Below are 26477 nucleotides of genomic sequence, written 5' to 3'. Positions count from 1 at the left end.
CACTCCTTGGTGTCGAGCCAGTCCATGACATTATGGTAGTATGAAACATGTGTCCACCAGTTTATTCCAGTGAAATATCTCTGCTTTCAGTGATTGTCATTCAAACCAAGGAAAGATGTTTCAAGTGTTACACATCATGTCATCTATAGTCACATCTTTAGCAACACCCCAAGATACTCTTGAGTTTTAACAATTCAATCAGCAGATCAATCAACTAGAAATGTACATGATTAAGTAGTAGACCAATTTTAATCAGTGAGGGCAATTTTAATTGGTTACATAGAAAATTATGGTCATGCCTATTTATATTTTTATGGCTCCCGAGTTCGGTGTTTTGTTGTAGCAGAGGATATATATATATGAAAACTGACTTTTCCTTTCACCAATGAGCATTTGTTTATTAAGTTGTAAGGTATATCTCATGCTTCCTTTGCTGTTTAAAGAAAGGCACCTACCAAGTTATTGGAAATAATGCAGATCTGTGCAAATTTAATTGAGTAACCAATTACAAGGGCAGATGGTTAATCAACAAAAATGATTTAATCAGTTGACAGCCCTAGGAGTTGCATTGGGGGACAACAACAACAACAAAAAGTATTCTCAGCATTGCTTGTCAAAGCAACTAGAAAGCTCCAGGTGTTCAGTGGAGAGGCCCACCTGCAGATCTGGCCACCTGTGCTGTTGAGAGGACTGCTTCAAAGTGCACAATTTAAACTGCAGCAGCAAAGGTGGTCTGGAAGGCTGCCAGAACTTTTATCCTCTGTGCTCCTTCTCTTCTCTTCCAGGTCAGGGATTTATGAGCGATGATGAGTACTTAGAGATCACGGGGATCACCAGGGACCAATCTGGGGAGTATGAATGCAGCGCTGTTAATGATGTCGCCGCACCTGATATCCGAAGAGTCAAAGTCACCGTAAACTGTAAGTATCCCACATGGCTATGAATAACATTGACTTGCACTTATATCAGGGGTTGGAAACCACAGGCCTCAGGGGGCAAATGTGGCCTGCCAAGCCTGTCTGTTTGGCCACCAGGACTCTGCCTAGGTCATGCCCCTTCACCAAGCCAGGCAAACTTCTGCCTGCCTGGAATTTGCCCCTGAACCATTACCATAATGGACTGGATGAAGAGGGGTCTATATGTAGATTTTCAGAAGTCTGTGGGTGGTGAGCTTGCCATACTAAGAACAGACGAAGAGCCTGCTGGATCTAGTCCAGTATCCTGTTCCCACAGGGGACAACCAGATGCTCCAGTGGAAACTCCACAAGCAAGACCCAAGCACAAAAACACTCTCCTCTCTTGCAGTTTCCAGCAGCTGGTATTCAGAAGCATTACTGCCTCCAACTGTAGAGACATAGCAGAGCCATCATGGCTGGTAGCCACTGGTAGCCCTCTCCTCCCCCATGAATTTGTCTAATCCTTTTTAAAGCCACCCAAATTGGCTCATTGCCTCTTGTGGGAGAGAGTTCCATAGGCAATATGCCAATCCATTTCCACACCCATTTTTGCTCCTGGCCCTATATATCGTTGGCATGTGGCCAATCCACAGAGTAATTTTGCCCTCAGTCTGAAAAGGATTCCCTGCCCCCGAGTGCTTTTCAAAACCTATTCCATACATTGTCCCCCTGATCTTTACAACAATCCTGAGAGGCCTGCCGTTGCTTTCATCCTCATATTGCAGAATGGGATTCTAATCGAACTCACTTATGCACCAACTCATGACCCCACCTCCACATTCAGCTGAATGTGCAGATCCCGCCAGCTCATCTTCATGATACGCTGGGCCAGAATTGCACCCCAAGGATCCTAAACATGAGTAGGTTGTATATTCGCATATTCTGATTTAATAGCTGGAAATATATGCACGCAAAAGTAAAACAGCCAATTTCCACCAGAACCTCTTAAAGTCTATTTATAGCTGGAAATAATTGTAATAGCTCCCCCCCTTCTCTCTCTCTATTGCTTTCTTCTTTCTTTCCTGAGGAGCAATTCAATTTTATTTTTTTTAAAAGGGGGTGGGTTGGAGGAGAAAGAGAGAATCTTGGTGGTTAACCTTGCACACAATGCATTAAGAAATCCTCGCCTTTCAGAAGCAGAGCGCAGGAGTTTATATATATCAGCTAAATTGATATAAGAAAATCATATATATACATTTCATTATGTTTCAAGCCTTTTGGCCCTCTGGACAATTTGCTCTTTTAAGAGCTTGGCTAGCAATGCAGAGCCCAGCTGCTTTGAGTTCTTAAAACAGATACATCCCCGAAGCCTCTTGACATTTTGGAGGTGATTCCAGCTCCGCTGAGTCTCTGAACAGTTTAAAAGAAATCCGTAAAGGAGAATTCAGTCCTATTAATTGCACAGAAAGGACTCTGCGAGTTGTTGGCTTAGGGATGGATGTGGAAATGTAGGACCGTGTTCACCCTCGCAATGCCAGCTGGGCAGAATGTTCTGTTTAAACCAGGCCTGCAAAGCTGAAGTCCTATAGAGCAATTGCAACAGAGCCTGTGCTGCATCAAGCCAAAGAGGGCTCATCCAGCATCCTATTCTCACAGTGGCATGCCAAATGCTTGAGGAAAACCTGCAAGCAGAATGTGAGCATAAACATACCCTTCCTCTTCTGTGGTTTCCAGTTGCTGGTATTTAAAAGCATTGCTGTCTCCAACTGTGAAGGCAAAGCATAGTCATCATGTCTAGTAGCCATTGGCAGCCATCTCCTCCATGAATTTTGTCCAATCTCCTTTTAACATAATCTATCTTGGTGACCATCACTGCCTCCTGTGGGAGCAAGTTCCATAGTTTAACTATGTGCTACAGGTATGTGAAGAAGTCCTTTCTTTTATCTGTCCTGAATCTTCCAACATTCTGCTTCGCTGGATGTCTACAAGTTCTAGTGTTCTGAGGGGAGAAAAGCTTTTCTCTATCCGCTTAATCCATTCCATGCATAATTTTACACATTCCTATCATGCAGCACCCTTTCTCTATAGGTGCCCACCCCTCAGTTGCTTTCAATCTTTCCCCACATCTTGAAGTTCCCACAAAGGCACACTCAAGCCCACAAGAACATAAAAAGCTGCCCACTGGATCAGGCCAATGGCCCACTGACTGCAGCATCCTGTTCTCAACAACGGCCACCTGGATGCCTGTGGGAAACCTGCAAGGAGGAAAATAATAATAATAATAATAATAATAATAATAATAATAATAATAATAATTTGATATTTATACCCTGCCCATTTGGCTGGTTTTCCCCAGCCACTCTGGGTGGCTTACAGCACATTAAAAAATTGTAAAACATTAAACATTTAAAATTTCCCAATACAGGGCTGCCTTCAGATGTCTTCTGAAAGTCAGATAGTTCTTTATTTCCTTGACATCTGACGGGAGGGCGTTCCACAGGGTGGGCGTCACTACCGGGAAGGCCCTCTGCCTGGTTCCCTGTAACCTCACTTCTTGCAGTGAGGGAACCACCAGAAGGCCCTCAGAGCTGGACCTCAGGAGCTGAACAAGGGAGGTGGAGATGCTCCTTCATGTATATGAGCACAAGAGCGCTCTCCTCCTGCAGTTTCTATCAAGTGGTATTCAGAAGCATTGCTGCCCCTGACTAAGCCCATAAAAAGCCTAATGAGGAATAGGGATAACGTATAGCTTTATCTGCATTGCTCTTTGTTGTAAGAAAAACTGCTCCCTTTCCCTTATGGGGTTCCCAAGAGCCCGTATAGAGTCTTTATGTAGGTTCTCTATCGGTAGGAGAAAATAACAGAGGCCAACCAGAAAATATTGAGAAGCAAACCAGCTAGTAAGCCTGATCTTTATTAAACTGTTGCAACATGGGTGCTCAACCCGCCCCCCACAGGAGGGAGGAGGAACACAGAGCAATGGTATGGAATTGCCACCCTTTACCTCAAGACCCCGCCCCCAATACATCATCAAGTCTATCACAGAAGGGGTGGTCTACAGCAGAACTCTGTCTGGCAGTAAAGGTAAAGGGACCCCTGACCATTAGGTCCAGTCACGGACGACTCTGGGGTTGCAGTGCTCATCTTGCTTTATGGGCCGAGGGAGCCGGCGTACAGCTTCCGGGTCATGTGGCCAGCATGACTAAGCCGCTGTGACCAGCGCACAGAAATGCCGTTTTCCTTCCCGCCGAAGCGGTACCTATTTATCTACTTGCACTTTGAGGTGCTTTCGAACTGCTAGGTTGGCAGGAGCAGGGACCAAACAACAGGAGCTCACCCCGTCGTGGGGATCTGAACTGCCGACCTTCTGATCGGCAAGCCCTAGGCTCTGTGGTTTAGACCACAGCGCCACCCATGTCCAGTTAATGGGTTTACCTGGCTGTTAATGGGTTACCTGGACAGCCTGGCCATTCTTTTGTGATGATAAATACTTAATTCCTACAGGCTCACCCTATTCATACACAAATGTGCCCTTAAGGCAGGATTTGTGAGCACAAAGACAAAGGGGGGGCTTTTCCCATTTCCATCCAAACTGAAGAGGAATATTTGAGGTCACTGAAAGCGTCAAAATGGCTTTAGGACTGTTTTCCTGTACTGTTTCAGACATGTGGTTTATATATTTAGGTATGTGTTTGCCTGGTACATTTATGAACATATGATTTATATATATGAGACCTTAGAATTCCTATAACACTCTTCATCTCCCTAGATTCAGAAATGTATGGCTGAATTGGCACTGGTGTTTGGCTGCTCCAGACTGGGGAAGGCAAACAAGCAGCCACACTGCACAGCCTACTCCATCACTAGAGTTGCTGGGGGAGTGAAAGCCTTGTGCGCTGATCCCATGAAAGCCAGCAAGGCATAGTAGAAATTAGGCAGAGGTAAAGGACAGAAGTGATGCTTAAAAAAAATCTCAGACCTGTTTTCCCTCTGCAGATCCTCCGTCCATCTCCAGTGCCAAGAACAAAGGCGTCTCAGTTGGCCAGAGGGGGACCCTGTCCTGCGAAGCCTCAGCTGTCCCTGTAGCGGAATTTCAGTGGTTTAAAGAAGAAACCAGGTATGCAAGCAAGCTGTTCAAAGGATCCATGGCAAGGAGTGACTCCCCCAGGCCAAGATTGCTCCATCAGTCAGATCAGCAGTGTTTACTTTGAGACACGTGTCAGCCCTCATGGAATGCCCAGGCTCAATCCTAGTGGGTGTGAAGTTGCAAGAGTGCCTTTGAGCATGTGCAGAGGGTCTTTGAAACTGAGTAGTTGCATACAAGCCCACCCCAATATATCTCTGCCATGAAGGGGTTCTAAATTAAAGGGCATTGATTTCAGACAGGCTTTGCTTCTGCCTTGCTTCTGAAATTAAATGTTGCACATCTAGGGGGACTTGGGATCAGAAAGCAATCCCTCCCCGTGTCCCATACCTCTCCCCAATCTTCCTCACAGCAATCCTTCAGTCTCTATATTTCATATTAAAATAAAACAACAGACTAAAGGATTGCAATGTTTTAGGGATTGAGATTGCATTGGTTTAATTTGCTTACCTTGTTTCTTGCGGCCCATCAGAAGGTTGCATATGATATGGGGCATGATAGAAACTAAAAGCAAAATAAATGCTACATAATTTTAGCAATTCTTTTCTGTGCAATTTCAGCTTTACTGTATTGTCACTTGGCTGTTGCAGGTTTTCACCCTGCTTTGTATACTTTGCCCAGTAGACAGTTGGGGAGCGTGTGTGTGAATGAGTGGCCCTCCAGGCATTGTTGGACTACAACTTCCATCATCCAACAGGACACAATGGCTGGGGCTGTAGTTCAACATCTGGAGGGGCGCAGGTTCTCCAGCCTTGAAGTTTGCTCCTGAGTCCTTGAAAAGCCAGCCAAAGTGGAATAAAGTGCTTCTTTAATTCATTGCCCACCACCAAAAACAAGCACCATACTTCTACTTCCCTCCTGGGCAAAGTCTAGTAGATGTTGCCTTACAATGTCAGATCGTTCTGGTTTGCATCCAATGCTGGTAGAACCCTAGAGGTTAATGAACATGACTAACTTAGGCCCATCAGTTTCATTGTGCCTACTCTGAGTAGGACTTTGTTGGATATAGCCCTTCTGTATTTCCCAAAACCCCACTTCTTGTCATTGACTGGTGCCACTGGCAAGGAAAGAGGAATTCTAGGAAATGTAGAATGCTGTGTTGCCATGATGTAAACTCTATAACATGCCACAAAATGGAACTCGGCAGTCTAGTGTAGTGGTTAGAGTGTCCAACTCTGATTTGAGAGACTCTGCCTCTAAAGCCAAACACAGCCATGATGTTCAATGGGCCAGACAGCACTGCACACCCTGGTCTACCTCCTAGGGTTGATGCGAGGATAAGAAGTGAACACCCGGTGTGACACTCTGAGCTCTTCAGAGGAATGGTAAAAAATCTAACAGCTAACAATGATGCTTATTATTGGTGCTTTACAAATTATGGCTTGTATCCTACTCAGAGTAGACCCACTAGAGTTAATTGTATGACCCATATCTTTAAAATAATAAAGTTTATCATATAACGTCTGCTATGGCCCTTAGAAAGTGCCCTTTCCCAGGCCTTTGGAGAACCTTTTGATCTGAGATGGTGGAGCAAAAGCAGAGCCTGAGAGCCTGTGGTGACTACAGTTCCCAGCAGTCCTAGCCAGCGGGGTGATGGGCATTGTAGTTCAGAACAAACTGGAGGGTCACAGGCACCCCATCATTGGGATAAAACCAATCTCTGCATTATACCCCATCCCTTCATAATCCTGGGAGGGAAATAAATCCCACTTCTAGTTTACACTGATGAAGTAAGGATGTTGTCTTCTTCCAGATTAGCCAATGGGCTGGATGGCGTGAGAATTGAGAACAAAGGCCGGATGTCCACACTAACCTTCTTCAATGTATCAGAGAAGGATTATGGCAACTACACCTGTGTGGCCATCAACAAGCTGGGAAACACCAATGCCAGTATAATTCTGTATGGTAGGTACCCCTTCCATTGGGATACGTGGAGCTTTTGTGCTGATGGGATAACAGTGGAGCCTTGCTAGAAGGGATTTCAAAGACAGGAACACATCTCCGGTGACCCTTGACCATGAAACCCCTTTGCAGTGGCCATCCCATCATTGCATAGCGGGGTTTGTCCTAGGCTGAAATCTCTAGGATAGGCCAGATTTAAAAATATTACCTAGCAGAGTTTGTTGGGGAACAAACAGCGCAGTCCTAAGCTTATTGCTTCAGAAGTTAAGTTTCACTGAGTTCAACAAGATTTGCTCCCTGGATCACAGCCTAAAGGTTTTCCTTTACAAGGACTGGAACGTTTGCGGTTTTGTGTTTTCATCTTACGAGAAACTGGGAGTTTTCATAAGGCATTAAGGGAAGCAGCAGTTAAACAGGATACTCCCAGCAACATCCTCTCATGCTTGAAGCTTTAAGTATATTAAAGTAGCTGCAGGGAAAAGGGTTGCTCTTCAAGGAACACATCAGACCAGCAGCAGCGCCTTCAGTTCTTATATCCTCTCACCTATTAGGCTGCAGTTGAAGCAAGGATCTGGGGGCTGAGCAGACACTCGGTTTAACCCCAGCAGGCTAGGCTTACTTCCCATTCCCCATGGCTTTCCAAACCAGGGAGCGAATGCACCAGCTGGAAACCTTGGGAAACCCAAGGCGTTTTCTGATGTTGGGTTGTCAAAACAGATCCACAGAGATTCTTGTAGATGCTGTCAGTGCTTAGATGGTTGCCATACACCCTCTGTGGCAGTGTTACACGTTGTCATGTCTGTCACATCCTTATTATCATTGCTGTGATCTCTGTTTACATAAAACGGGCCGTCTTTCTAATAATCCATCTGTTCATTCATTCATTCATTCATTCAACTGTCTGAAAATATGAACTACGTTTTCTTTCCTTTTCTTTCCTTTTCCTGTTTCCCCCTTCCTGTGTGTCCATTGTGTCTTCTGTTTTAGAGATAAGTGAATCTCCACCACTAGCAGGTTGGTACAAGCATGGCTCCTTCCTTCATTTGCTTGCAGCAAACCCAACACCGCTTTGCAGTAAAGGAGAGAGGGCTTGCTTCTCAGATGGGTGTTATGGGTGGGGAAGCCTGGCTGGTGCGCTATTGGAAGGAAGGAACTAAGGCCTGTGGGGTTTGTGGGAGGCATTCTAGCTTCAGGAACATCTTCCTGCATCCTCTTATTCACAGAGCTCACCTATATCAGTGGTGTTCAGTCATGATAACTGAGTGCTGTAACAAAATGTTGCAGGTTGTGTCCTTACCTCCCAGAAAGATCACTGCAGCTAAAGATGGGGGAGAAATTTGAACCAATTCACCTTTAAAGTCAAGACAATTTCCGAAATAATATGCCCATGTGGAATGCCGCCATCTTTGAAATGCACACTTCTAAGTTCGAAATATGCCTCGTGAGTACTAGGTTTAAGGGAGCAATCAAGTAAAACAGCTGTTGCCTTCATGGACTGCCTTGTGGGCTTCCTAGAGGCAACTGGTTTCCTATGGAGGAAGTATATGTTGGCATGCAACCAAGGAAATGGGGGCAATTGGCAGGCCCCCAGCTGGCTCCAGCCCACTGGCCGGTGTGCCGGGTGATCTCCAGTCCTTGATACAGCATCTGCAATCTGAGCTTCAGAAGCTAGAGCACGCTACTCAGCAACAGAAGTGGCAGGAGAGGTTGTGTGAGCATATTTACAAGCAGTTTATTCAGCATACATCAGGACAAAAGGAAACATGTCTGATCTCCTTCTTGTCCGAAGCAAGACAGCCAAAGCAAAAGTTATACACAAGCAAGCTGTGCTGGAGTGTAAACAGACATGTGACACACAACAATCATGCCTGTTCTTAATGTGGAATGGAATATCCCAACAGTATAGATTTCTGGACTAGATAAACCTTTGCTCTCATCCCACAGTGTTTTGCTTGCTACCATTGGAAACCCTAACTATGGAAATCGCTCCCACATGATGCAGTGATGGCCCTCAACCATGGTGGCTTTAAAAGAGGATTAGACAAATTCATGGAAGAGAGGGCTATTGATGGCTACTAGCCAGGATAGCTATCCTCTGCCTCCACAGTTGGAGGCAGCAATGCTTCTGAATAGCAGTTGCTGGAAACCAGAGGAGGGCAGAGGGTTCTTGTGCTTGAATGGCACCTGCTTGGCCAATGAGAACAGGATTCTGTACTGGATGGACCATTGGCTGTTCTTATGTTACCTGTTGCATAGAATTTTGGAAGGCCTTCTAGGGCACAATGCCTTACTGCTGCTCCATGGGAATGGTGAGCCCACTGTCAAGGAAGTTGAGCACTCCCCTGTGGCTTCAGAGTGCACAGAGAAGATCAACAACGGCGGACAGGCTGCCTGCTACTTCATCTGCTCCAAATGATGTTTATTTGTATAGCACTTAAATCTAAGTGCTGCACTGAGATTTTCTCTCTTTTTAAAAGCTAAATATTGACACTGCAAGAGAGGGAAGGAGCTGGAAGGGCAAAGGGAGAACTAATATATGCAAGGAATGTTTTCTGCATATAGCAGCCCACTTTCACAAACGCTGATGCTCGTGATTATGAGATAGGGATGAGGGAGATATCTGATTCAGTTCACATTTAAAAGCGAATTTAGCAGCTTTCTGAAACAGTAACAGAACCAAAACACAGCCATCCTTTGAAATTTGCGTTTAACCAGATTTTGCAGTGACGTTCCCCAACAATGTTTACAAAATGCATCTAAAAGTGTGCATGGAAACGTATTGGTGAAAATAACATGCAAAATGCATCATATTAGGGGAAATTGCTTGCAAAACTATGCATGCTAGTCAAAGGTGCATATGGGGGGAAAATGGGCTTATTTGGAGAAATCCACACTAAAATGCTAAATAATTTCCTTGAACATCTTTGGAAAAATGAGAAACAGAGAGACCCTAAATTGGCAGATCGACCCATCCCTACTACCCAAATTATAGCCTCTTTGTGTGTGTTTTCTTGATTTTCAGTTACAAATGAATTATATATAAAAATGGGGAAAATAATAATATAAACAATAACAATATGTTGGGGTACAGAGCAATCCCTCCAAAAGATGAAAATATAACAGAAGCAATCCAAGTTATGGTTCTTTGCATGTAAAGTAGTCAGAGAGGAAGGAGTCTGTAGCAGTGCTTTCTCTTTGAGATACTCCTGCTAAACTTCTGCTAAATCTCAGCCAACCTTCCGGGAACACAATATTAAAACACAGAGCCAGACTAGAGAGATGGAGAGTATTGATAGAACTGACGTCTCTCTCTGTTTCTATACATAAGCCTAAGGTCACAGTGACATCTGTCTCTCAAGTGCCTGCCTGAAATAAAGACCTTGAGTGTTTTGATGCATCACCCACCTGACTCAGGGTTATTCCTTGCTAACTTCAGAACAGCTGCCGAATTGTATAAGCTATGGCAATGCTAGAGGGGTTTGGGTTTTTTTTGGGGGGTGGGGGTATATTTTAACATATTATTTTTTTTTTGTATTTTTCAACACACCCAAATCCTCAAAATGGAATCGAATCCACATGTTTTCAACAAGTCCAGGTTTTAAAGCACAGGTGGGAAGTCTGTGGCCTCCCAGATATAGCCGGACTACAATTCTCATCATGCATTTCCACATTGATAAGAGCAAGTTACTATGACTCTTTTCCAAACAATCACATCTGTGTCTTCCTCCATATCAGGTGTGGGGAACCTTTGGCCTTCCAAAGGTTGCTGAACTACAACTCCCATCATCCCCGGCCATTGACCATGCTTGATAGGGCTGATGGAGGTGTAGTTCAGCCACATCTGGAGGGCAAAAGTTTTCCCGACGCTTGCATTATGCTATCTGACAATGGCTCGGGTTGCTAATAACCCTGAGATCTGAAACCATTCAAGTAATGAAAACTGCTCAGTTAGGGGAAGCTGGCATTATTCCATGTTTTCAGATAGAAAGAGGGCCTTTCCGTTTCACCTTAAATGAGGATTTCCCCACTGCCATCTCAAGTTTCGTTACGGAGGAGGGATTGAATCATAGGGCTAGCTTTCTTTTGGCTGACAGCAGCACTGATAGATTCCGTTACATTTTCCCCAACCTGCAAAATGTCAACCCATTAGAAAAAAAATGCAGACATTTCACATTTTATTTCTGATGAGTATTCTCTACCCCAACCCCTTCTTCCCGAATCATTGGCATCTGGTTATTAGTCGTAGCATTCCTAGTTCTGACACAGTCAGTTCAGCATTTGCTAATGTCAGCAGAGACACAGAGCATTGCTGTTCCCCCACTCCACCTTTCCCTTTCTTTGCAGAATGGTGCTGCTTTTGGCTCCAGACTTGAATTAGCCTCCCCCTCCTCTATAGAAAGACTCACAAACACTTCCAATCTCAGCGTTGAATGAGCACAAACCATATTTGATTTCCAAGTACCAAGGAAAGAAAGACACACAAAAAAAGGAAAGGAGAACGCTGAATTCCCCTTAACAACAAAACTCATTTGAATTGCTCTACAAAGATTGTCTGGGTAGATGCTCATGAACACAATGCTGCATTCTGTTGTAATTAAGCAAAATAAAAGTTCTGTTTGCGATGAAACAATTTGGCTAAGCTGGTTTTTCATTGCAGAAAATGGGTTTGTAACTCTCCACTTATTCAGGAACACAGGAGCTAATTAGATTCTCTCCTGCCATTATTTTTAATTTTTTGCCGTTACAATAGTTGTTATCCCCTTGTCTTAAAATTAATGAGGTTAGAAAGCTCACTTCTTGTTCCTTTTTAAAGTTCAGGTTGCGGCTGAGCATCTAGAAATTTAACTTGGCGTATAATTATGCACCGAGGATTCTTTTCCTGCCTTTCTCTCCCCTGAATCTCTTTTCTTTAAAGAATCCTTTGATTTTTGCTGCGATTTTTGCTGATTGCATTTATTTAAGAGCAATGAAGGGGAATTGTTAGGCGCATCATAAACAGGCTAGATCTCCAGCGTTAAAAAAACATGGGTCAAATTTGTATCACGCAGCTCAAAAATTATGGATTCCCCCTTCAGTTCTGCCTCTACAAATGGCCATCACAATTTGGGGGGTTCTTTTAGTGAATCCCCCACCCAACATAAATGTTTATCTGAATGCAGATAAATATCGGTTTTACCACATTTAGCACCATTCAGTAAGAAAACCAGTTGGAAATATCTGGGAAATGTCACCTCTTAGTGATTTCCTCCCCCGCTTCCAAACCAATTATCTTGCTTCATTTCATAACATGCGCAAAAATGCATCTATTAGTGAATCTGGCATACCAGTATGCTCTGCCAAATGTGCATATCAGGTAAAAACTACACAAAATTTGCATGAGAATGCTGATAATTTTTCATGAGAACTAAAATAAAAAAGCAAAGCAATGTGGAAATGTGGATAACTGAGCTTAAAGGTAAAAGTAAAGAACCCCTGACAGTTAAGTCCAGTTGCAGACGACTCTGGGGTTGTGGCGCTCATCTCGCTTTACAGGCCGAGGGAGCTGGCATTTGTCCGCAGACAGTTTTTCTGGGTCATGTGGCCAGCATGACTAAGCCTCTTCTGGCGCAACGGAACACCAAAACCAGAGTAGCTCACAGAAACGCCATTTACTTTCTCGCCTGAGTGGTACCTATTTATCTACTTGCACTTTTTGGCATGCTGTCAAACTGCTAGGTTGGCAGGAGCTGGGACAGAGCAACAGGAGCTCACCCCATCACAGGGATTCAAACCACCAACCTTCTGATCGGCAAACCCAATAGGCTCAGTGGTTTAGACCACAGCGCCACCCGCGTCCCTTAATTGAGCTTAAGGCTCAGGGAAAATAAGAAACTGAAATTGCAGAATCACCCCTCGCTAATTAGACTTTGCGCAACCCATTTTGCTTTGGTTTCTTCTCTGCCCCACAGTTATCCACTCACCCCACTTACTGCATCTGCAGACATCCTTGCAGTTCCTTGACTCAGTTTCCCTTTGAGGCTCACGCCTGGGTTTCCTGGGTTTTCAGGAAGCTATATGGCCTGTGTGCTGCCTTTAAATGTTGCTCCTCATTGCTTTGAATCACATTGTCATCTCATATTGTTATGCCTCATCATTACATTTGGAAGCCACCATGAAAACTGATGTCTAAAGTCAGAAGAGGAATGTGAATATATAGATATATAGATATAGATATAAACACATGAGAACAGAAGAGGGCTGTGGAGGGAAACAGACGCTCAGAAACTTTGTCATGTCTGTGGGTGGCAGTGTGTGTGTAAGGGGGGAGCCGAAAAAGAAAATTTCCCAGGGAGTGAGCCGTGTTCCTCAATGGGGAAGAAAATGCTCTTTGCTCAGCTGGTACAACAATATCAGCACAAAATCCCACAAAGTAGGCATTCAGCAATGCGTTTTAAAACCTATTCTCTTTCCAAATATGCATTTCTAAATGCATTATCTCCCAAACTGCCTATTTTCAGATACATTTTGGTAATTATTTTGGAATTATTTTGCATCAGAGCTTTGGGAAAGCACAAAATCTGGTGACCAAGAGCTCTTTGATCTGCCCATTAGTCTGAGAGGTGCAGATGGACGGCGGTATCTAACTAACACATATCATCAGCACAAAGATTTGTGCTTGAGCATCGAGATCCCCCCATCTCTTCCCCCCACATGCAACCCCCCTCCCCACATCTGCTCCAGAGAGTTGTGGGAACCCATACAGCAGATATACAGGGTACATGGGGCAAGGAGAGGGAAATCCTGTTGCACAAGCAGAAATCCTTGTGCTGGCAGAACACGTTACTTAGCAATACTGTGGCTGCAACCCATAGACAGTTTATATCAGAGTGCAGAATGACTGAACTCCCACACAGGATTTTTTCACGGGGAGGCACCTCCAAGAAGCACATGCTATGCATGTAGAAAGAGATACAGGCTATTGGTGTATTTTCTACTTGTTTGCTTTCCATGCACAAATGTCACAACTTTGGCTTGCCAACATTTGGGGGGCACATTCGCATCATAAATTCAAAGCGCTATGATAACACTCTCAACTGGCATGGCTTCTCCCAGAGAATCCTGGGAGCTGTGGTTCGTTAATGGGGCTGAGAGTTGTTAGGGGAACCTTCATTCCCCCTCCCAGAACTACAATTCCCAGAGTTGCCTGTGAGGAAGGATTGGTTGTTAAGCCAGTCTGGGAATTGTACTTCTGCGTAGGGAATGGGGAGGTCTCCTATGAACTCTCAGCACCCTTAATGAACTGCACGTTCCAGAAATCTCATGGGGAAGCCAAGATTATTCAAAGTGGTAAGGTAAAGGTAAAAGGACCCCTGACCATTAGGTCCAGTCATGACCGACTCTTGGGTTTCGGCGCTCATCTCGCTTTATTGGCCAAGGGAGCTGGCGTACAGCTGCCGGGTCATGTGGCCAGCATGACTAAGCCACTTCTGGTGAACCAGAACAGCGCACGGAAACGCCGTTTACCTTCCCGCTGGAGTGGTACCTATTTATCTACTTGCACTTTGCCGAGTCCTTTAAACATATGGTGTGAATGTGAGCCTAGTCACCACATACGCCGCAGCATATTTTAATGGCTACAATAAAATGTCTCTTACAAACCTATGTTTGCAGGGGGAGGGAACCTGTCAGGTAGGTACACTGAGAAGGTCTGTGCAGGTAGATGTGTGCCCACGGGCACCAGGTTGGCAATCCCCATCATAGCCCTGGATGTTGTCTTTATAGGGCCAGAGACCCAAAAGCAAGAGTCAGCCGCTCGTAACCTGTGTGTGCTGGAAATACAATTTTTTTTAAAGGGAAGCAATAAAAATCAATGCATCATTACTGGAACTATCCCCCGGTATTAAAGAAAAAAGAGGGGAAAGAGGAATGGCAGTCCCATTATCCAAGCCTGTATTGCCGCGGTCTCCTTTTGCAGTCTACCCGTGCACTGTGGTCATTATCAATTTTTAATTAGACGAGTGCCATTCAGCTAGTTAAACAACAACCGAAAGCAGTGCTTTGCATGTACTGAGACTGGAGGGACAGGAACGGATGGGGTCTGGGGAGGGGGAAGCACTCACTAGAGAACGAAACTACAAGAGTGTAAAACATTTAAGAGCAGTTACTTCATAAAGAGTTCCAGATGGGAGGAGCTCGGCACAGATGTGTTCTATTCCAGGACTCCGAGTCAATCAGTGTTGCAATAAAATTACAGATTAATGAATCAATCAGCACAAAGGGTTGCCAGCCTCTTTGGTTGCTAATTGTTGCAGTGGGGATTGGTGAGGAGCGGGAGGGGGTAGCTTGGGGGCAATGCAGCTCTTAAGTTAGCAAGAGAGGGTTTCTTGTGAGCTTTGCAAATCTCTCAACAGCCTTCCTGTACCCTTCCAGATTTTTATTTTATTTCAGCTCACATTGGTGCCAACCAGCATGCTCAGTGGTGAGGGACGGTGGGACTTGCAGTGCAGCAACATATTGAGGGCCACAGGTTCCCTATCCCCAATTTACAATGGCGCTGTGGGTTAAACCACAGAGCCTAGGACTTGCCGATCAGAAGGTCGGCGGTTCGAATCCCTGCGACTGGGTGAGCTCCCGTTGTTCGGTCCCTGCTCCTGCCAACCTAGCAGTTCGAAAGCACCTCAAAGTGCAAGTAGATAAATAGGTACTGCTCCGGTGGGAAGGTAAACGGCGTTTCCATGCACTGCTCTGGTTCGCCAGAAGTGGCTTAGTCATGCTGGCCAAATGATCCGGAAGCTGTACGCCGGCTCCCTCGGCCAATAAAACAAGATGAGCACCGCAACCCCAGAGTCGGCCACCAATGGACCTAATGGTCAGGGGTCCCTTTACCTTTAAAAGGGAAATATGCTTTGTGGCCCCCTCCTTTCTCAGCACAGGCACTACCATTTATTGCCTTCCCATTCAAAGTAAGGAAGAAGCAGGTTGGAGAGAGCAATAAAGCAAGAGACAGTTCTCTTCCCACATAGAGACTGGTGCAGTCCTTAAAATAAGCTCTGCAGGTCTTGCTTTCCATACCATCACCTTGGGCTGTTTGGTTAGCAAGCATAAAAAGCAAGGCCTTTTTAGTGCTGGTGCTATAGGTCTGGAATACCTTCCCTCTTAAAACCTCTTCCCCCCCCACCCCCTTTTCCCTTTTACTTAAAACCTCTCTTTTGACAAGCCCTCAATGTTTTGCTGCTGCCAAGTTCTTTGCATTATATTTTAGATTGTTGCTGTTTCATTTGTTTATGCTAGGACTGCTTGTTCTTTTGCCATACATATCTTTATTTCTATCTTATTCTGTGTGGCCACTCTGAGAAGTATGATATATTAGCAGATTTTGCTTCATGTCCCACTTTTTTTGTCTGCCGGGTCCATCTTACATGAATTAGCAAGACTGAGCCACTGGCTGCATTCACGTGGCAGTTTATTCCATTTCCCCCAATGTTTTCCTAACTATGAATTTTCATGTTATATGTGAGCTTTCACACAACATAAAAGCCACTTTCATAAAGGTAGTGGAATGAATCCATTTGCAGCCTCCTTAATACACAACACAGTGAGTGCAAAATGACAAAATGTGGAGCAGTATACCAGGATAAAGTACTTTACTGCTCTTTTCATGGAGCAATCGTGGGGCAATGGAAGAATGCATGTGCAGAAAGGGTGGGGAGTCATCCAGTGACATTTGTAGTTGGCTCACACCACACCCAGTTGGCTCACACCACACCCAGTGGTGTGAATGGAATTTAGCATAGCCACAGTTCCATAGCACAACAGGTACTGCAGTGTAAATGGAACCGTAGGAAAAGAGACAGAAGTGCCAGCATTATAATCAGGACAACTAATGCAGTATTCCCTGTGTCTGAACACAACCTTGGACTCATGGAATATCCTCTCTTCTAGTATGGCCCCAAGAAAGAGAATGAAAATATCTGCTTCCTGGCATTCCTCATTATGTCTGAATGGGGAACTCTGATCTAACCAGAGTTTGCCCCTTTCACATGTAACTATAAACCATGGTTAGCTAAACTGGGGATCAAACAATTCCTCATCACAGGCATGCTGGAGGAGGAGCGATGAAGCAGCAGCACAGAAGCATGCTCTCATACTGCTAAACTATGGGCTAATGTTACTTCTGAAATGAATCTCACGCAAGTTCCTATCACAGCAATACAGCCAAGGGATTTCAGTGTGTCAACAAAGGAGGAGGCACTGCTTTGATATTGGAGGAGGGTGTCCCTGAAATCATTTTACCCAAGGGCCCCACCCCAAACCTGGAACCAGCACTGCCCATCCCAGACACTCCTTCCAACACTTGAAAAATACTTGAATTCTCCATCTCCTTAATACATAGGAACACTGCCTTATACCAAGTCAAAACCATTGGTCCATGTTGCTCAGAACTATCTACACATAAGTGGCAGTGGCTCTCAATGAGTTAAGGCAAGAGTGTCTCCCAAAATCTGGAGATGCTGGGGATTGAATCTGGGACCTTCTGCTTGCAGAGCAGATGTTCTACCACTGAGCTATGACCCTCCACCCCTTTATTCTTGAAATAATAACCAGCTTCTCTATTTTTCTTTCTCTCTCTTGTCTCACCTGATCCAGGCCCAGGAGCAGTCCACGATGGCAACAATGCAGCTTCCAGAGCGATGGCTTGCCTCTGGCTATCAGGCACCCTCTTTGCTCATTTCCTCCTCAAGTTTTGATAAGAAAAGCGAGGGTCCTTGCAGATGACGCCTGGCTTCTCCCACACCACAGACTTTTAACCATCCACACTGCTGGGGGGTGGGAGGGGGTTAAGAAACAGCAACAGCCGTCTACAGCTTGAACATACTGCCGGAAGGGCAAGGGGAGGGGGAGGACCAGCTGGGTTCCAGGTCAAGCACCCATTCAGGATCGGCCAATCATGGGCATTTCCCAAAAGCAGAATTAGTTTTCATTTCCCTTCCCTTTGACCCCACCACCCTTCGAAAATACCCTATTTATATATTAAAAAGAAAAAGAAAACATGTCAACCTCTCATTTTACCATCCTCAGTGGAGCCCACCCCAAAAATTGCCCCAGGAGAATGAGACCACTTGGTCCTGAGAGATGATGCACAACAGGAAGTCGGGGAGGGGGGGAAGCAAGTCAAAAAGTGTCCTATTATCTCTGTGTCTCTTGAGCAAAAGGATTGTTCTTTCTACTTGTAACACTGTACATACCTGTTCATGTTTCTAAGTGTCCGATTACACTCTGGTTTCAACTCGCTTCCGTCTGGGTGGATGTTTTCATGGGGTTGCAACCCTGCCTCCAATGCCATCCTCTTGCCCCATTCCCTCCCACCCTAGCATATGGATTGAATATGGAAGCATGAGGGCTGGGAGGGACGATGGTCCGCTCACACATTCAGACAGAGATTTCCCCCACTCTGGGGAGCACATGAAAAGGAAGTCTGGGGTGTGCCCGGCTTCCTCTCCCCTCTTTTTAAACTCAGAGTGACTCCTCAATCTCGATAAATTGACAGAACAGCAAGTCATGCGTCTCCCATTTATCAGTATAATCATACCACTGTTCTGCCCATTCACCCATCCATCTAATTATCCATCCATCTAATTATCCATCCATCTGCCTTTCCAGCCATATATTTGCCATATTTATCAATCTATCAATGTAATTATCTGGAGTCCCCCCCCTTTTTAATCTGAATATCTCCTTCTCGGTTCCCCATCTGCACTTCCACCCATCCATCAGTATAATCACCTTTATTGAGTCACACCTTCATGTAGTCAACATTTAAATTCCTCATAATTTAACCCATTATTATTTTGAAATTTTGTGGGAGCCTCGTCTCTCTCTTTTTTTCGGGAGGGGGTGCCTTTTCTGTAAAAGGAGGACATTGAGGGGCAATTCACATAGGGTCCAGAACCAGTGGCACAGATAAACAAATAGGGTACGTTATAAAATCAAAGAGAATTGTGACCACAAAGGCATAGCATTCAGTAGCACTCTGCCAGATACGCTTATGCAGAAATCATTGGTTTTTATGCCTCTCATATCCTTGCCTTAAAATGGCATAAACCTGTCCCTAACTAAATTTTTGCAGTTCTAAGCATTGCCTTAAAAGTAATTCACTAAAGATGACATTGTGGTTATTATTTTTTGGGGGGGAGTATTCTACCATTTATTACAGTGCTCCCAATATTCTTTAGCATATGGTCTTTAAAATAGATTTGGCACATCATCTCTCCAGCCCAAATTTGCCCTGCCATCCCCTTTGTCCACTGACAAGTCCATCCCATCATAAGCTGCCAATGGGGGTGGGGGAGCAATTCCTTTGCTAGTTTATTGGGACATTCGCCTGGCATTTGTTTAAGAACCTTTTGAGCAGGGGGGAATTGAGCACCAACTCTTTCCAAGTATTTAATTAACATTGAAGGGGAGGGGAAAGGAAACGGGAAGGAGAAATCAAGAAAATCATGATTTCCTGTATCTCTGAGGCTCTCCTCTGAGCCCTAAAAAAAAAAGTAAAAAAAAAGTCGGGGGATCTTTCAGGTCGCTGTTTGCTAAAGCCAAGCAATGGATCACATTGTCAAAAGTTTCATTTCACTCTGAGGACTCAGTTTCTGAAATTTCTGGCACTGCCCACTCCTTGCCTGACGGGTGCAGGACATGACCTACCACGGAAAGCCACTTCTGCCCAAACAACAACAGAGGTTGTGGCAGAGAAGGAGTTCTGGTGCCAACAAGGAGTGCAGAAATCTATTTTCTGGGACGTGATGTCTTTGGAATCTATTTTGTGGACTGAAAGCATGACAACGACAGACATCTACCAAGGTTGATTTGGAGAGATGTACTATCAACAGGTCAGCGCTCTTTAAATCAAACATTGCCCATTTCAGATCTTGCCCCAGGACTGAGTAGGACAAATGGGGATGAATAGAGTAAACACACACTATTTTATGAAGACCAGCTGTGTGGGGGAACCAGTTAGCTCTCTGTCGAATTGATGCTGTTTCCTCTGTTATGCATACAGGTGGGAAAAGAGATGGAAAAACTAGTAACAACAGTTTACCCATGCTACATTTTTTTTCCTCTTAGACAACTTTCCCCATAGAATGATGGTCTCAAGACCATCCTGTACAAGTCAAGAATGGGAGTCAAGTCAAGACTGGAAGTCCCAAAAGCAGTAAGGAAGTATGATGCCTGATGTACTGAGCTGCTAACAGCTATGTCTTGGGAGCACTAAAATGACCTTGTGGATGGCAAGTGACTGGTGGTGATTCCCAATGGGTCTACCTGGATGATTCAAGGTGTCTAGATTATCTATACATGTAAAACACGAATGATTTAAAAGAGTCTGATATTTACTTATACAAGACTAAACATTTGGGTGGTATATTCATTTTTTATAAGCAAAACAGGTTGAAAGGCTCAGACTTTGCTTTGACATGAATGATGAACACAAATCCACCATAAATGCATTATTATTGAATGTACAGCCTTTGCTTCCCATAGCTTATTTTTTTTCTGCTGAAAGTAGCAAGCTTTCCTTCATGTATCAAGAAATGGAGACGTAGTAGTCAGGCCCTTATGGGGGGTGGGGAAAAGGGAGGAAGATAAGAGAGAGAATTGGCGCATATGGCTTCTGAACATGTTTTTGTTGTTCCGTCAATTTTAGCATATGCGGTCCTTCCAATAGTGGAATGGTGGGGCAGCGTACCTAAACACAAACACAAACACACACACAATACCTTCTAAGGAAGGAAAAGCACCTTAACTGGAAGGCTGCACAGAAGCATGTTACTATGAAGAGAGCAAAATCACAAGCCACTGGGATGCTGATTGAATCTCTACAAGGAATTTGCAGCAGTGTCTTTTAATGCAAAATAGTTTTGTGCTCCAGCTGAATTGCTTTGCTGGATGAAGTCAAAACTCAGCTAGATGCCACTTCATGCTTATGATGGAGATGGCCTTTCACAGTCTAGCCTCTAAGGATATGGGAGAGATTTGACTTGTTATGATTCCAGCAACAGGTTGAGTCTACTGGATTGTTTTATTAGTGGTGTGTGTGGGTTCTTCAGCTATGTTCCTAGTTGACTTAGATCAATGTCAAAGTTGACCTAAGCATAAGAACTGTTGTGCTTGAACTGGCTCTGGAAGTCACTAGATAGAATTCTAGGGCCTCTTGTTCCTTGGACAGAATTGGTGTAAACCTGGAGACACAGAGCGTCATTAGTCCCAAAAGGATGACTGACTGTAACAGAGTTGTGGGTGGAAGAGACACTGTAACTTTCAAAAACAGGCTAGGGAAATAAATTATATTTAAAATCCTGCTAGGAAACTCCTGAGGGTTTAAATATGGAAGTTTCGCTGAGCAATCAGCTCTAGAAAGCTAATCCCAGGCAATTCTATTCTGCAAGCATTGTGTTGATTTTGCACGCCAGTCTCTGGTACCGGTACCTTGTCTTAGAATGTCCTGCAAGCCCCATGGAGGAGGGCTGGAACTAAGTGGAAGGATTTGAGGAGAACCTCTACCTTCAAATGATGATGACAATGATGAAGTTCTGTTGGAAGTTTTCTGTAAGGAAAGTGGATAATTCCTTCCAGAACCATGTGCACTGAAGAACTGGTGATTCACCATGTACTAAATTTGCCTGATAGCCGTTAAAATTAAGTGCCTGATGCATGGTGTTTGCAAATATTATCTAGATGCATTCAGAACAAAGTTCTTTAAGAGGTGTGTTTTGAGGGCTGGACAGCTCCATGCACTGGCCCTCTGGTACCCTGAGATCTGCAGATTAAGGGTGGTATACAAATTTAATAAATAATAATAATAATAATACAAAGCTTAGCTGTGACTGGGAGTGGCGCAGCAAACATGGGCCTCCATTCATACCAGCGAGGCCTCGCAGGAAGCTTCCAGTCTGGCTTCACTGAAATGAATGGAGATTGTGCAGCACCAGCACTTGGTAAGTCATATCCGTTGGTTGTGAATGAACCCAAGTGCAGTTGCCTGTGCCCATTCACTTCAGTGAGACTTTGTATGAGTAGCTGGACCCAGGATTGCAGCCATTGATCCTTATCATAGTCACTTAAGTCTCATTGAAATCAGTAGGATAAGTTAGCTGTGAACAGCATGAATCCTAGTAACATCCATTTGTTGGAGGAGGCTTCACATCTGAGGCTTAATGAGGCCCTTCTGCTGTGAAACATTGGAAGTTGCCTTATACTAAGAAAAAAGTTTTGTATTGCCTTCACAGTGATTAGGAGTGGTTCTCCAAAGTTTCAGACAGGAGTCTTTGGCAGCCTTCACCGCCTTCACTGCTTGAAGTACTATGATACCACTTTAAATGGTCGTGATATCTGGGAGCGCTAGTTTGTAAGGGTTCTGTGAGGTGACAGGAGACCCCCTTGTTTCCTTCCCAGAGTGGTTTAACAACCAATCCCTCATCACAGGAACTTGGGGAATTGTAGTTTTCGTTTTGGGGGGTGTTAAGGGGTCTCTCCTAAAAACCTCCAGCAATCTCAAAAAATCAAAGCTCCCACCCCAATATTCTTTGTGGGAAGCCATGACTGTTTAAAGTTGCATCATAGTGCTTTAAATACATGGTGCAAATGTAGACTTTTCTGACCCTATCTAGGGATGTGTGTATGAGAGAGAGCCTGGGACTACTTTGCAGAGGATCTGCCACTGAACTGTACAGCACATCCTATCAACACAAGGACCCCCCTCCCCCCACATACACTTAAAATCTGTTCAAAGGGTCCTCCCATCCTTCCAGAGCAGGTTTGGGGAGCCTGTGGGATGTGCACGGGAAGAAGAGAGGGGCAAAAGTCCCATTGCACAAGTGGAAATCCTTTCACTGACAGGACAGGTTAGTTGATTGCCACTATTCGTAATGGGAATGCAAAGGCTGCATTGGCCAGAATGCTTGTTTGCAATACAAATCATTTATCCTTGTCCAAACTGATAATGCAGATAGCATGTGAGAAGTTGAAGGGCAGTGTGAACCTCACTTATGTATGAAGAGCATGCTGAATTGCTTCAGGAAGATGCTTTGGCATCTTCCAAAAATTATCCTCCCCAAGAAAGCAGAAATACAGGGCAGGGCCACACTGTTCATTTAAATCACATCTAACACACATTTTAAGCACACACCTTTCCCCCAAAGAATCCTGGGGACTGTGGGAACTGCAAATTATAGCTCTGCGAGGGGAAACTTCAGTTCTGTGATTCTTTGGGGGAAGTCATGTGTATTGAATGTTCTTTCAATGGCTGGTGTGGATCTACCCATACTATATAAATCTCCAAGCGACACCTGTGTTAGAATCAAGCTTAATGTCAATGTGCCACAAGGCATTTTGTATGTGTGTAGGGGGGGAATAATAATAGCCATCTTCAAGTATCTGAAGGGCTGTCGCATGGAACAAGCCTGTTTTCTGCTGCTCCAGAGGGAAGGGCCCAAACCAGCAGATATAAATTACAAGAAAGGAGATTCTGACTAAGCATTAGGAGGAACTTTCTTATGGTAAGAGCTAATTGGCAGTGGACTGGAGTAGCCTGAAAGGGGTGAACTTTCCTTCACTTGATGCTTTTCAACAGAGGTTGGCTGGCTATCTGTCAAGGATTATTTAGCTGTGATTCCTGCATTGCAGGTAGTTGGACTAGATGCCCTTGGGGGCTCTTCCAACTCTACAGTTCTATGGTTCTATGATTTTAATAATATGTATGCAACTTAGATCATTTTCAACCAAATAATAGTAACACCTCAACATTTTTTAAACACACATACACAGAGACAAGAAATTGTAGGTCAAAAACAGCCAACTTCCTTTCTTTGCTGCCAATAAAAATAATAAGGAATGGTTTCCTGGTGCTTATTAACAAGGAATTCAACAACAACAAAATAGAGGAAGTTTGCAACAAAGTCTGGTACAGCAAAATTGTGGTGTCTTTCTTAAAATCCTCATGAAAACTGGCAGAAGACTGCATTCTACACATATGCCTGATGGCTAGAGTTCCTGATCAAGATGATGCAGCGGTCAATCCTCCTCCCGAAGAAGAATCTTCTCAAATGCATCTTTTGAGCATCCATGAGCAGCAATTTCAGAAAGCTGTGGATGCACATTGGACACGCTCCTTGCTGCGCCAAGGAAAGGGGTGCAACAGCCTTGCGGAAGAACTGCTCCTTACTGCCGAAACGACAGTCTTTGCCTCTCACCATGGAGAGGCTTGGAGAAAGGGAAAGCCAAAGACTTCACACCATGACAGCTTCTGATCTATATGCTTCACAACCACCAACAGCAAAAGTTTAAGCCATTTGTGTGTTTCTAGATTTGGGGAACTAAAAGGAAAAATTATGTACAAATTCCCCTCCATGCACACACACACAAACAAAAGGGGGAGTTCCAAATAAACTTTATAAATGGCAAGCATTATACCTACTGGCATCTGAGAACAAGCCTTTTAAAAACAAATAAATGCCAAAGTCTGCTCTACATTCATTCGAGGACAAACGCTCTCTGCAGTTTTAGAAGCATAGAAGAATACATTTGATCTATGTATATTATCCATTAAGGCTGCAACCCAAAGCTTCATGGAGGTTCCTGTGTGCATGTGAGGCTCCATGAAAGCTCATGTGGAGCTCTGTGAACATCCTCAGAGCTGTTGCATGCAAACCAGATTGGAATATAAGTAGCCAACGCTTCCGGATAAAGGCTTGGTCATGTTCCCTAAAACTTGCATATTTCGTAAATCTGCATTCACCCTGACTGTAGATCCCTGTGCAATCATAGATGTACAGAGCTTTCCTGCACATATGGTGTTCCCCTTTCAGTTCATAAGGGTTTATTCTGTGCACTGAAATATTCTTTTGGGTCTGCTCCCTCCAGTGAAATGAATGGGGAAGCCCTACATGCGCCCAGGAGCTCCCATGCCTAGGAAAGATGACTGAGCAAAACAAGTGTGTCAGATTTTGTTCAGGTCTGCTTAAAACAAAACCCAACCTGCTAGATTTAAGGCCAAGACAACTAAAGGGAAAATTAAACGCATCTGTCTCAAAAGCAAACAATGTTGACGCCTGGTCCTTTGCATCAAGGACATCGATTATGGCTCCCCACCATACACAGTTTCGTGATGGAGACTCTCCCTTAGCCCCGATGAAACCACACCACTCACTCTTCTAAGTTAAGCAAACAAAAATAAGACCCAGAATTGAATAATTGCTTCTGTTTGCAGCTACTGGGGAGATTTTTATTTTTAAGGGGGGGGGGAATCATTCAAGTTACTTGTGCAATGTATAAGTGCAATTGTGAGGAAAACATGTTGGGTGTATGAAACCGTTAACCTGTCAGATTTCAGAGTCCTTATCTTTGCTAGAATTACACGTTCTTCTGTGACTTATCAATGGTGCAATTCTTCCAGCTGTGTCAAAGCTATGGGCGTGAACAATGTTTTCACACAATTTTATCCTTTTAAAAAAAGAAAACTTAAAAAAATAAGCAAAGTAGTAAATCAATTATCAGTGTTAAAATGCTTTAATGAGAAAAAAGAAAAATCAAATGGAAGTTTTCAAAGGCTTTTTTAATTTAATTTTATTTTATTCTGTCCGCCTTCTAGAAAAAACTTTTAAAATTTATTTTTTTGATCTCTTAAAGCAAACAAGATCAAGTCTCTTTTTCCTGTCAATAATCGTATTAAAAAGGGTGAATATACTACCTGAATTTTGTGCATGTTACATTGTAGTTGTAACCTTTTCTAATTCAGGAAGAATAAGAGATGGTTGTGATTGTGCAGTGTATCAATAAAGTTTGACGAAATTTGTACCTTTGGGGAAATTTTATACAAGGCTATATTTTATTCCATACTTGCATACACCCTAAAATACATAAGGCGATACTCAACATTCATCACACCCAGTAGTGTGACTTGAGTAACTGAAGTCCATTGATTTTTAATTTTTTGGGGGGGTCCTACTCTGAGTACGACTTGGTTGGGTATCAGCGTTATTATTTTATTTTCATTTATTTAACATAAATATATGGACATGGCCAGGTTGGGGAAGGCATAATGAAAAGGGTAGGGAGAGCCTTGGGAACAGAACCCTTGCCTTTGAAGTCCTGGGTGGGGAGAATGAAGCCCAGAAATCTGTCACTTGTGCTTTACCAAGGCAGTCCTCTTAAGTGATGGACAATTCCTGCCCAGAAATCCTCCTGCCTCCATTTTCTCCTTTAGGGGCTCTTGGTACATGTCCCCGCTTCTGCTCTTTTCTTAATTATTATTTGTAGTATTTATTTATTGCCTTTATAGTCCCCCCCTTTTTTTTTGCCAAAGAGCTCAAGGTAGCATACATGGTTCTTCCCCCTCCTCGTTTAATCCTTAAAACAATCCTGTGAGGTAGGTTTAAGCTGACAGGCAGTGACTGGCCCAAGGTCACCCAGTGAGCCAAATGGGGATTTGAACCCTGGTCTCCAAGGTCCCAGTACTCCACATGGTGGCAGCTGCAGCCTTAAACCACATGTGGTCTCTGCTA

The 26477-nt window shown here is 44.0% G+C and overlaps 1 protein-coding gene across 4 annotated transcripts in view; it reads left to right on the top strand.

Moving 5' to 3' along the window:
* OPCML (opioid binding protein/cell adhesion molecule like) overlaps window positions 1-25775 on the top strand; it is a 760587-nt gene extending 734812 nt beyond the window's left edge. For 3 of the 4 annotated variants that reach the window (XM_053367519.1, XM_053367517.1, XM_053367516.1), the window contains 5 exons: window positions 786-920; window positions 4893-5013; window positions 6794-6945; window positions 7930-7956; window positions 17569-25775. In XM_053367519.1, coding sequence (XP_053223494.1) covers window positions 786-920; window positions 4893-5013; window positions 6794-6945; window positions 7930-7956; window positions 17569-17669 — 536 coding nt within the window. In that variant the 3' untranslated portion in view covers window positions 17670-25775. The remainder of the gene's footprint in view (window positions 1-785; window positions 921-4892; window positions 5014-6793; window positions 6946-7929; window positions 7957-17568) is intronic. The other variant, XM_053367518.1, reaches the window with a different exon arrangement.
* Window positions 25776-26477: the final 702 nt, after the last annotated feature.

This window comes from Podarcis raffonei, chromosome 15 (assembly GCF_027172205.1).
Source record: "Podarcis raffonei isolate rPodRaf1 chromosome 15, rPodRaf1.pri, whole genome shotgun sequence".
NCBI lineage: Eukaryota > Metazoa > Chordata > Lepidosauria > Squamata > Lacertidae > Podarcis > Podarcis raffonei.
This window is presented reverse-complemented; position numbering and strand designations above follow the sequence as displayed.